The sequence below is a fragment of the Pristiophorus japonicus genome, chromosome 2, assembly GCF_044704955.1.
Source record: "Pristiophorus japonicus isolate sPriJap1 chromosome 2, sPriJap1.hap1, whole genome shotgun sequence".
Classification (NCBI taxonomy): domain Eukaryota; kingdom Metazoa; phylum Chordata; class Chondrichthyes; family Pristiophoridae; genus Pristiophorus; species Pristiophorus japonicus.
In genome coordinates, this window is record NC_091978.1 from 2,460,525 (window position 1) to 2,473,138 (window position 12,614).

The 12,614-nt window shown below is 59.0% G+C and overlaps 1 protein-coding gene across 4 annotated transcripts in view; it reads right to left on the reverse strand.

The window, feature by feature from the left end:
* The window catches only part of adam19a (ADAM metallopeptidase domain 19a), a 249,840-nt gene that overhangs the window by 20,605 nt on the left and 216,621 nt on the right, over positions 1-12,614 (reverse strand). Inside the window, exons 18-21 of one of the 4 annotated variants that reach the window (XM_070866478.1) lie at positions 12,205-12,313; positions 9,719-9,866; positions 5,330-5,420; positions 1,502-1,753 (exon numbers count right to left, since the gene is read on the reverse strand). In XM_070866478.1, coding sequence (XP_070722579.1) covers positions 1,502-1,753; positions 5,330-5,420; positions 9,719-9,866; positions 12,205-12,313 — 600 coding nt within the window. Of the gene's footprint in view, positions 1-1,501; positions 1,754-5,329; positions 5,421-9,718; positions 9,867-12,204; positions 12,314-12,614 lie in introns of those variants that run through there. The other 3 variants (XM_070866484.1, XM_070866489.1, XM_070866494.1) reach the window with 3 other exon arrangements.

The following is a 12,614-nucleotide window of genomic DNA, read 5'->3' on the forward strand; positions in this document are numbered from 1 at the left end:
CCATGACCGACACCCACTGCCCATGACCCATGACCAGCACCCACTGCCCATGACCCATGACCGACACCCACTGCCCATGACCCATGACCAGCACCCACTGCCCATGACCCATGACCAGCACCCACTGCCCATGACCCATGACCGACACCCACTGCCCATGACCCATGACCGACACCCACTGCCCATGACCCATGACCAGCACCCACTGCCCATGACCCATGACCAGCACCCACTGCCCATGACCCATGACCAGCACCCACTGCCCATGACCCATTACCGACACCCACTGCCCATGACCCATGACCAGCACCCACTGTTCATGACCCATGACCGACACCCACTGCCCATGACCCATGACCAGCACCCACTGCCCATGACCCATGACCAGCACCCACTGCCCATGACCGACACCCACTGCCCATGACCCATGACCAGCACCCACTGCCCATGACCCATGACCGACACCCACTGCCCATGACCCATGACCAGCACCCACTGCCCATGACCCATGACCAGCACCCACTGCCCATGACCCATGACCAGCACCCACTGCCCATGACCCATGACCAGCACCCACTGCCCATGACCCATGACCAGCACCCACTGTTCATGACCCATGACCGACACCCACTGCCCATGACCCATGACCAGCACCCACTGCCCATGACCCATGACCAGCACCCACTGCCCATGACCCATGACCAGCACCCACTGCCCATGACCAGCACCCACTGCCCATGACCCATGACCGACACCCACTGCCCATGACCCATGACCAGCACCCACTGCCCATGACCCATGACCAGCACCCACTGCCCATGACCCATGACCAGCACCCACTGCCCATGACCCATGACCAGCACCCACTGCCCATGACCCATGACCAGCACCCACTGCCCATGACCAGCACCCACTGCCCATGACCCATGACCAGCACCCACTGCCCATGACCCATGATCGCCACCCACTGCCCATGACCCATGACCAGCACCCACTGCCCATGACCCATGACCAGCACCCACTGCCCATGACCCATGACCAGCACCCACTGCCCATGACCCATGACCAGCACCCACTGCCCATGACCCATGATCGACACCCACTGCCCATGTTCGACACCCACTGCCCATGACCCATGACCAGCACCCACTGCCCATGACCCATGATCGACACCCACTGCCCATGCCTGATGACCAACACCCACTGCCCATGACAGACACCCACTGCCCATGCCTGATGACCAACACCCATGACCCATGACCAGCACCCACTGCCCATGACTGACACCCACTGCCCATGCCTGATGACCAACACCCGGACACTCTGTCCAGCAAACGCTTCTCCTGTTCTAGCAGCTTGCAAAGATTGATGGTGTGCTGGGCAGCTATAGCCCTGCCCCGGTGAGCAGTTGAGGCCCACACTGTTTTGGAAGAATTAGCCTGAGCAAGCCACACCCAATATCACACCAGAATGCCAGCCAGAGAGCAGAGGTGATACTCACCGGAGGTGTCTGTGGTTGTGGGTCGAGAGGCAGCGGTTTCCTGGGAGCACCCAGTTTAGACGGATGGTTCTTTAGTTTCACGGGAACAGTGGGAGAGTTCCTCACAGGTGGTGTGGCTGGCCGCGGAGGCTTGAGATTACCATCACCGTGCTTGGGCATGGCCAGAGGACGCACAATGTTGACTGGCTGAGAGTGAGCTGGACGCCCTGGCTTCAGGAGTGGGGCCTGAGACCGAGACCGAGACTGTGCCGGCTGTGTGAAGATACAAAGGATTACAGTTCCGTGTGAGGTGACATCAATGCTCCTCCATGGCCACAAGCCCCCTCGTCCATTACTTGCCCAACCCAGCACCAGGAGGTGAGGGTCCATGGATCACCCTGGGCTCGCAATCTTACTCCATCTATTGTTGGTCAGTTTATTGTGCTCGAACCTTGGATTGGATTTGGCCATTCAGCCTATAAACATGCTGCACCATTTCAATTTCCATTGCAGCTCAATCTTTTTACTTCCAATGCCCTGCCCACTTTCCATAATCTTACTTCCCAAGTAAATAACCACCCCACATTTAAACTCCAGCCTCTCTGTCCTCAGTCACAGATCACAGCTTCAAAAGGTTTATTGGCCGAGGCATACAATATAAGAGCAGGGAGGTTATGCTTAAATTGTATAATACTTTGGTTAGGCCACAGCTGGAGTACTGCGTGCAGTTCTGGTCGCCGTATTATAGGAAGGATGTGATTGCACTAGAGAGGGTGCAGAGGAGATTTACTAGGGCGCTGCCTAGAATGGAGAATCTTAGATATCTGAGGACAGATTGGATAGGCTGGGTTTATTCTCATTGGAACAGAGGAGGTTGAGAGGAGACTTCATTGAGGTGTACAAAATATTGAGGGGCCTGGTCATGGTGGATAGTAAGGGCCTATTTCCATTGGTGGAGAGATCTGTTACGAGTGGGCATAGTTTTAAGGTGGTTGGTGGAAGGTTTAGAGGGGATTTGAGGGGGGCTTCTTTACGCAGAGGGTTGTGGGGATCTGGAACTCGCTGCCTGGAAGAGTGGTGGATGCAGAAACCCTCACCACTTTTAAGAGATGGTTGGATGGGCACTTAAAGTGCAGTAACCTGCAGGGTTACAGACCTAGAGCTGGTAATTGGGATTAGACTGGATGACCTTTTGTTGGACGGAGCAGATATAATGGTAAGTACTACAGGGAATCGAATGCAGCCAGGGTGACCTCCTGGACTAGTATCGATCACCCGGATTGGTAGGAGAGGAATTTTCCCAGATTTTTTCTCCCTAAATCGGCCTGGGTTTTTATCTGGTTTTTGCCTCTCCCAGGAGATCACACGGCTCCGGTTGGGGTGGAGTGTAGAATGTTTCAGTATAAGGGGTGTCGCAGTTGTGTGAGGCGGACTGGTTGGGCCGGGTGCTCTTTACCTTTCTGTCATTGTTCATAGGTTTATATGTAACCTGCAGGGCTGCTGATCAAGGGCCGTGTGACTCTTTGTCGGCCGGTGCGGACACGATGGGCCGGAATGGCCTCCTGCGCTGTAAATATCTATGTTTCTAAGGTTAATGGAGATGACGGAGGGCGTCTGTCCAGAGATAAGCTCCGTGCATGCAGCAGCGAAATAGTTTGTCAATGGTTCCTTTACTGTCCACTCCATGTGCTGATCAACAACAACCTGTATTTATATATATTTATATAGCGCCTTTAATGTGGTAAAACCCAAGGCTCTTCACAGAGGCTTAGTCAGGCAAAATGGATGCCGAGTCACAGAAGGAGATATTGGAGGGCTTGGTCATGGGTGTGGGTTTTAAGGAGGAACTTAAAGTAGGAAAAGGAGGTGCAAAAGTGGAAGGGCTTAAAGGAGGGAATTCCAGAGCTTGGGGCCCAGGCAAGTGAAGGCACCGTTACGTATGTAAACATTGTAACTGTGTAAGACTTGCCACCAGAGGGCGCAACTGTTGGAGGGTCACCTGCACACCTCGTGCAAGGGAGTATAAAAAGTTGTCTGCCATGCTGCTTAGGCACTCTGGAGTTGTATTAAAGAGACTAAGGTCACATCAGTTTTAGCTCACAGTACTCAGTCTTGTGGAGTTCTTCCATACTTAACAGGCATGGCCATCAATGGCGGGGCGATTATAATCAGGGCTGTGCAAGAGGCAGAATTGGAGGAGCGCAGAGATCTCGGGGGATGGTGGGCTGGAGGAGGTTACAGAGATAGGGAGGGGATGAGGCCATGAAGGGATTTAAAAACAAGAAGGAGAATTTTAAAATCGAGGCGTTGTTGGACCGGGAGCCAATGTGGGTCAGCGAGCACTGGGTGATGGTCAAGCGGGACTTGGTGCGAGTTAGGACATGGGCAGCCGAGTTTGGGATGACCTCAGGTTTACAGAGGGTGGAAGGTGGGAGGCCAGACAGGAGTGCGTTGGAATAGTCGAGTCTAGAGGTAACAAAGGCATGGATGAGGGTTTCAGCAGCAGATGAGCTGAGGCAGGGGCGGAGATGGACGATGTTACCGAGGTGAAAAGAGGTGGTTTTGGTGATGGAGAGGGTTATGTGGTCGGAAGCTCAGCTCGGGGTCATATTGCACAAGGTTGCGGACGGTCTGGTTTAGCCTGAGACAGTGGCCAGAGAGAGGGATGGGGTCGGTGACTGGGGAACGCCATTTGTGACATTGGCTTCAGTCTTCCTTATTTCATTGGAGGAAATTGCAGCTCTTCCTGGTGGTCTTGTCGAGACAGGTGGCAGAGATAAAGTACAGCAGCATACGTGTGTGGTACCAGGTACAATAGCGCAATGGGCCTGTTACTGGACTAGTCAACCAGAACTTACATTCAGTTCATTAAATACATTTACAATAAAAAGCTAGCGTCAGTAATGGTGAAACTAACCATCGGGTTCACTAATGTTCTTTAAGGAAGGGAATCTGCCGCCCTTACCCGGTCTGGCTGATATGTGACTCCAGACCCACAGCAGTGCCCTGTGAACTGGGCCAGCGAGTCACTCGGTGTGTCAAACCGCTGCACATACTGGCTGAAGAGACCACCTCATCCTGTCTGGGAGACCAGGGATGGGCAATAAATGACGGCCTAGCCAGCGATGCCCACATCCTGAGAATGACCCCGTGTCTGTGAATGATGTCGCCGAGGGGCAACATGTAGATGAGAAATAGGAGGGGGCCACGGACAGACCCTTGGGGTAACGATGCGGGGGCGGGAAGAGAAGCCATTGCAGGAGATTCTCTGACTACGATTAGATGGATAAGAATGGAACCAGGCGCGTGCAGAATTGGGCGTGTTTTATAATTGTCTCCAAGAGGCTTGAATGGCCCCTTGTTCTGGACACAGGCACAAGCCCGCCCACTTTCTCCTTGTCACCATTCTGCAGAAACATATCAGAAGGCCACTCGGCACATCATTTGTGCTAGATCAGCAGAGAATGTAGCACCTTTCTCTCAGCGATCCTTCCCTCTTTCACACTTCTCATATCTCTATCCCCCTCTTCATCCTCTCTTTTGTTCTTGTTCCTCCTCCGTCTCCCTCCGCCCCAATCTCTCTCCATCCCAGTACACAGTGGCTCCTCCTCTCAGTCTGGCTCACCCACATCCCATCCCTTCCTCCATCCTTCTCTCTGTCACCCTCCTGCTCCTCTCCCACCATCTGCTCACCTTTATCCTGCCCCTCATTTTCTCCAATTCCATCCCTTTTTCTCAATCTCTCGACCATTGCTCTCTCCCCCTTGCAGTCTAACCCGCAGCCTTTTACTCTTCTTCATTCTCATTCTGCACCCCCTTACTATCCTCTGCCCTCGTGCTCCAGCTCACCTTGCTTGGTTCCTGTTCCCTCAGCAGGAGGCTCTTCATGGGGAAGCTGTGGGAGACACCATTCCCTGACGTCTGACCATTAGCATCAGTTCTGCAAAAATATTACAAGATCAGACTTTCCTTGTGTAGCAGAGGGTGTTACACAATGTCACACAGGCTGGCTCGACCATCACGGGTTACCGGGACTATTCGTGACTAGTGCAGTCTGAGAGAGTTAGTCACTGGATTACTAACCATCACTAGCACTGTCTGCTGGTGTGACACAGTGTGACGGGGCTCAGTGTGACGGGGCTCAGTGTGACGGGGTTCAGTGTGACACAGTGTGACAGGGCTCAGTGTGACACAGTGTGACGGGGCTCAGTGTGACACAGTGTGATGGGGCTCAGTGTGACGGGGTTCAGTGTGACACAGTGTGACGGGGCTCAGTGTGACACAGTGTGATGAGGCTCAGTGTTACGGGGTTCAGTGTCACACAGTGTGACGGGGCTCAGTGTGACACAGTGTGACGGGGCTCAGTGTGACACAGTGTGATGAGGCTCAGTGTGACGGGGCTCAGTGTGACACAGTGACGAGGCTCAGTATGACGGGGATCAGTGTGACGGGGCTCAGTGTGACGGGGTTCAGTGTGACACAGTGTGACAGGGCTCAGTGTGACACAGTGTGACAGGACTCAGTGTGACGGGGTTCAGTGTGACACAGTGACGAGGCTCAGTATGACGGGGCTCAGTGTGACGGGGCTCAGTGTGACACAGTGTGATGAGGCTCAGTGTGACGGGGTTCAGTGTGACACAGTGTGATGGGGCTCAGTGTGACGGGGCTCAGTGTGACACAGTGTGACGGGGCTCAGTGTGACACAGTGTGATGGGGCTCAGTGTGACGGGGCTCAGTGTGACACAGTGTGACGGGGCTCAGTGTGACACAGTGTGATGGGGCTCAGTGTGACGGGGCTCAGTGTGACACAGTGTGATGAGGCTCAGTGTGACAGGGCTCAGTGTGACACAGTGTGACGAGGCTCAGTGTGACACAGTGTGATGGGGCTCAGTGTGACGGGGCTCAGTGTGACACAGTGTGACGAGGCTCAGTGTGACAGGGCTCAGTGTGACACAGTGTGACGAGGCTCAGTGTGACAGGGCTCAGTGTGACACAGTGTGACGGGGCTCAGTGTGACACAGTGTGATGGGGCTCAGTGTGACGGGGCTCAGTGTGACACAGTGTGACGAGGCTCAGTGTGACAGGGCTCAGTGTGACACAGTGTGACGAGGCTCAGTGTGACACAGTGTGACGGGGCTCAGTGTGAAGGGGCTCAGTGTGACACAGTGTGACGAGGCTCAGTGTGACAGGGCTCAGTGTGACACAGTGTGACGAGGCTCAGTGTGACACAGTGTGATGGGGCTCAGTGTGACGGGGCTCAGTGTGACACAGTGTGACGAGGCTCAGTGTGACAGGGCTCAGTGTGACACAGTGTGACGGGGCTCAGTGTGACACAGTGTGACGGGGCTCAGTGTGACACAGTGTGACGGGGCTCAGTGTGAAGGGGCTCAGTGTGACACTGTGACGGGGCTCAGTGTGATGGGGCTCCATGTGACACAGTGTGACGGGGCTCAGTGTGACACAGTGTGACGGGGCTCAGTGTGACACAGGGTGACAGGGCTCAGTGTGACACAGTGTGACGGGGCTCAGTGTGACGGGGCTCAGTGTGACACAGTGAGACAGGGCTCAGTGTGATGGGGCTTAGTGTGACACAGTGTGACGGGGCTCAGTGTGACACAGTGTGATGGGGCTCAGTGTGACGGGGCTCAGTGTGACACAGTGTGACGGGGCACAGTGTGACAGGGCTCAGTGTGACGGGGCACAGTGTGACGGGGCTCAGTATGACACAGTGTGACGGGGCTCAGTGTGACACAGTGTGATGGGGCTTAGTGTGACACAGTGTGATGGGGCTCAGTGTGACGGGGCTCAGTGTGACACAGTGTGACGGGGCTCATTATGACACAGTGTGACGGGGCACAGTGTGACAGGGCTCAGTGTGACGGGGCACAGTGTGACGGGGCTCAGTATGACACAGTGTGACGGGGCTCAGTGTGACACAGTGTGACGGGGCTCAGTGTGACACAGTGTGATGGGGCTCAGTGTGACGGGGCTCAGTGTGACACAGTGTGACGGGGCTCAGTGTGACACAGTGTGACGGGGCTCAGTGTGACACAGTGTGACAGGGCTCAGTGTGACGGGGCTCAGTGTGACACAGTGTGACGTGACTCAGTGTGACGGGGCTCAGTGTGACGGAGCTTAGTGTGACACAGTGTGACGGGGCTCAGTGTGACACAGTGTGATGGGGCTCAGTGTGACACAGTGTGACGGGGCTCAGTGTGACACAGTGTGACGGGGCTCAGTGTGACACAGTGTGACGGGGCTCAGTGTGACACAGTGTGACGGGGCTCAGTGTGACGGGGCTTAGTGTGACGGGGCTCAGTGTGACACAGTGTGACAGGGCTCAGTGTGACGGGGCTCAGTGTGACACAGTGTGACGTGACTCAGTGTGACGGGGCTCAGTGTGACGGAGCTTAGTGTGACACAGTGTGACGGAGCTTAGTGTGACACAGTGTGACGGGGCTCAGTGTGACACAGTGTGATGGGGCTCAGTGTGACACAGTGTGACGGGGCTCAGTGTGACACAGTGTGACGGGGCTCAGTGTGACACAATGTGACGGGGCTCAGTGTGACGGGGCTTAGTGTGACGGGGCTCAGTGTGACACAGTGAGACGGGGCTCAGTGTGACGGAGCTTAGTGTGACACAGTGTGACGGGGCTCAGTGTGACACAGTGAGACGGGGCTCAGTGGGCTCAGTGTGACACAGTGTGACGGGGCTCAGTGTGACGGAGCTCAGTGTGACGAGGCTCAGTGTGACAGTGTGATGGGGCTCAGTGTGACACAGTGTGACGGGCCTCAGTGTGACGGGGCTCAGTGTGACACAGTGTGACGGGGCTCAGTGTGACACAGTGTGACGGGGCTCAGTGTGACACAGTGTGATGGGGCTCAGTGTGACACAGTGTGACGGGGCTCAGTGTGACACAGTGTGACGGGGCTCAGTGTGACACAATGTGACGGGGCTCAGTGTGACGGGGCTTAGTGTGACGGGGCTCAGTGTGACACAGTGAGACGGGGCTCAGTGTGACGGAGCTTAGTGTGACACAGTGTGACGGGGCTCAGTGTGACACAGTGAGACGGGGCTCAGTGGGCTCAGTGTGACACAGTGTGACGGGGCTCAGTGTGACGGAGCTCAGTGTGACGAGGCTCAGTGTGACAGTGTGATGGGGCTCAGTGTGACACAGTGTGACGGGCCTCAGTGTGACGGGGCTCAGTGTGACACAGTGTGACGGGGCTCAGTGTGACACAGTGTGACGGGGCTCAGTGTGACACAGTGTGACGGGGCTCAGTGTGACACAATGTGACGGGGCTCAGTGTGACGGGGCTTAGTGTGACGGGGCTCAGTGTGACACAGTGTGACAGGGCTCAGTGTGACGGGGCTCAGTGTGACACAGTGTGACGTGACTCAGTGTGACGGGGCTCAGTGTGACGGAGCTTAGTGTGACACAGTGTGACGGAGCTTAGTGTGACACAGTGTGACGGGGCTCAGTGTGACACAGTGTGATGGGGCTCAGTGTGACACAGTGTGACGGGGCTCAGTGTGACACAGTGTGACGGGGCTCAGTGTGACACAATGTGACGGGGCTCAGTGTGACGGGGCTTAGTGTGACGGGGCTCAGTGTGACACAGTGAGACGGGGCTCAGTGTGACGGAGCTTAGTGTGACACAGTGTGACGGGGCTCAGTGTGACACAGTGAGACGGGGCTCAGTGGGCTCAGTGTGACACAGTGTGACGGGGCTCAGTGTGACGGAGCTCAGTGTGACGAGGCTCAGTGTGACAGTGTGATGGGGCTCAGTGTGACACAGTGTGACGGGCCTCAGTGTGACGGGGCTCAGTGTGACACAGTGTGACGGGGCTCAGTGTGACGGGGCTCAGTGTGACACAGTGAGACGGGGCTCAGTGTGACGGGGCTCAGTGTGACACAGTGTGACGGGGCTCAGTGTGACACAGTGTGACGGGGCTCAGTGTGACCCAGTGTGACGGGGCTCAGTGTGACACAGTGTGACGGGCCTCAGTGTGACGGAGCTCAGTGTGACAGTGTGATGGGGCTCAGTGTGACACAGTGTGACGGGCCTCAGTGTGACGGAGCTCAGTGTGACACAGTGTGACGGGCCTCAGTGTGACGGGGCTCAGTGTGACACAGTGTGACGGGGCTCAGTGTGACACAGTGTGACAGGGCTCAGTGTGACTCAGTGTGACAGGGCTCAGTGTGATGGGGTCAGTTCGTTCAGGTCACTCGTTACCTGTCCGCCATAGCGGTTTGTTGCCGGAAATCCTTCCACCGTTTCCCGAGGGCCGCCCTGCGTTTGTAGCAGCAGAAGAGGGTAATCAGGACGGCTGGGATCAGCACAAAGAAGGTGAATAAGAGTCCGATCAGCAGAGCCTTCTGATCTGGAAGGAAAGCGGAGGAGTGAATCCTGAAAATACCGTCCGTCCATCGCTACCCAGCAACAGCCACGGGTACCAGGAGTGCCCATCGCTTTGATGACGGGGGAGGTCGGGGATCATGAGGGTGACGGGGGGGACGGGTAGTCATGAGGGGGACACGAGGGTGAGGGGTCGCGAGTCGCGAGGGGGACAGAGGGTCGCGAGGGTGAGGGGGACGGAGGGTCGCGAGGGGGACAGAGGGTCGCGAGGGGGACGGAGGGTCGCGAGGGGGACAGAGGGTCGCGAGGGTGAAGGGGACGGAGAGTCGCGAGGGTGAGGGGGTCGCGAGGGGGAGGGGGACGGAGGTTGCGAGGGGGACGGAGAGTCGCGAGGGGGAGGGGGTCGCGAGGGTGAGGGGGACGGGGGTCGCGAGGGGGACGTAGGGTCGCGAGGGTGAGGGGGTCGCGAGGGTGAGGGGGATGGAGGGTGAGGGGGACGCGAGGGTGAGGGGGACGGAGGGTCGCGAGGGTGAGGGGGACGGAGGGTCGCGAGGGTGAGGGGGAAGGAGGGTTTCGAGGTGGACGGAGGGTCGCGAGGGGGACAGAGGGTCGCGAGGGGGACGGAGGGTCGCGAGGGTGAGGGGGACGGAGGGTCGCGAGGGGGACGGAGGGTCGCGAGGGGGACGGAGGGTCGTGAGGGGGACGGAGGGTCGCGAGGGTGAAGGGGACGGAGAGTCGCGAGGGTGAGGGGGTCGCGAGGGGGAGGGGGACGGAGAGTCGCGAGGGTGAGGGGGTCGCGAGGGGGAGGGGGACGGAGGTCGCGAGGGGGACGGAGGGTCGCGAGGGGGAAGGAGGGTCCCGAGGGGGACAGATGGTCGCGAGGGTGAGGGGGAAGGAGGGTCGCGAGAGGGACGGAGGGTCGCGAGGGGGACGGAGGGTCACGAGGGGGTCGGAGGGTCGCGAGAGGGACGGAGGGTCGCGAGGGTGAGGGGGAAGGAGGGTCGCGAGGGGGACGGAGGGTCACGAGGAGGACGGAGGGTCGCGAGGGGGACGGAGGGTCGCGAGGGGGACGGAGGGTCGCGAGGGGGACGGAGGGTCGCGAGGGGGACAGAGGGTCGCGAGGGTGAGGGGGACGGAGGGTAGCGAGGGTGAGGGGGAGGGGGACGGAGGTCGCGAGGGGGACGGAGAGTCGCGAGGGTGAGGGGGTCGCGAGGGGGAGGGGGTCGCGAGGGTGAGGGGGACGGAGGGTGAGGGGGACGCGAGGGTGAGGGGGACAGAGGGTCGCGAGGGGGACGGAGGGTTGCGAGGGGGACGGAGGGTCGCGAGGGGGACGGAGGGTCGCGAGGGTGAGGGGGACGGAGGGTTGTGAGGGGGACAGAGGGTCGCGACGGGGACGGAGGGTCGCGAGGGTGAGGGGGACGGAGGGTCGCGAGGGGGACGGAGGGTCGCGAGGGTGAGGGGGACGGAGGGTCGCGAGGGGGACGGAGGGTCGCGAGGGGGACGGAGGGTCGCGAGGGTGAGGGGGACGGAGGGTCGCGAGGGGGACGGAGGGTCGCGAGGGGGACGGAGGGTCGCGAGGGTGAGGGGGACGGAGGGTGAGGGGGTCGCGAGCAGGGAGGGGGATGGAGGGTGAGGGGGTCACGAGGGGGACGGAGGGTCGCGAGGGTGAGGGGGACGGAGGGTGAGGGGGTCGCGAGCAGGGAGGGGGATGGAGGGTGAGGGGGACGGAGGGTGAGGGGGTCACGAGGGGGACGGAGGGTCGCGAGGGTGAGGGGGATGGAGGGTTGCGAGGGGGAGGGGGACGGCGGGTGGGGAGGGGGACGGAGGGTTGCGAGGGGGAGGGGGACGGAGGGTCGCGAGGGGGACGGAGCGTCGCGAGGGGGACAGAGGGTCGCGAGGGTGAGGGGGACGGAGGGTTGCGAGGGGGACGGAGGGTCGCGAGGGGGACGGAGGGTCGCGAGGGGGATGGGGGGTCACGAGGGGGATGGAGGGTGAGGGGGTCGCAAGGGGGATGGAGGGTGAGGGGGTCGCGAGGGGGATGGGGGTTCACGAGGGGGACGGAGGGTCGCGAGGGGGAGGGGGTCGGAGGGTGAGGGGGACGGAGGGTCGCGAGGGTGAGGGGGACGGAGGGTGAGGGGGTCGTGCGCAGGGAGGGGCTTCACAGTTTACACAATCACTGAGCAGATTGCAGAGGGAACGGGCACTGCCCAATAACTCTCCAACCGGTCCCACCTCACAGCGGCACGCTCTGTCACTGGAGGCCCGGGACATTGTGCAGGGCTGTGTTTGGGCCAGGGTTGGACACAGAGGGACTGTCGCACTGCGAAGGCCGGTGTTTAAGTTACTCAGTACAAGTGACTCACTGTCTCTGTGCACGGGCCCACTGTCAATGCTGCCTCCCAATCCGGGCTTCTCACAGTCGGGTGGTGCCCAGTGAGGGTCACAGTGGCAGTTCCTGTTGCTGTTACACACCTATTAACACAGCAAATGTGTTCATCTCAAACTAATCCAATGCCAACCCCCAACCCCATCCCCCGACCCTCAACCCCATCCCCTGAAACCCTATCCCTTCACCCACCCCCATCGCCCGAACCCCATCACCTGACCTCAAACCCATCCCCTAACCCCAAACCCATCCCTCGACCCAAACCCCATCCCCTGAACCCCATCGCGTGACCCCAAACCCCATTGCCTGACCCCAAACCCCATCGCCTGACCCCCATCGCGTGACCCCAAACCCCATCCCCTGAACCCCATCGCCTGACCCCAAACC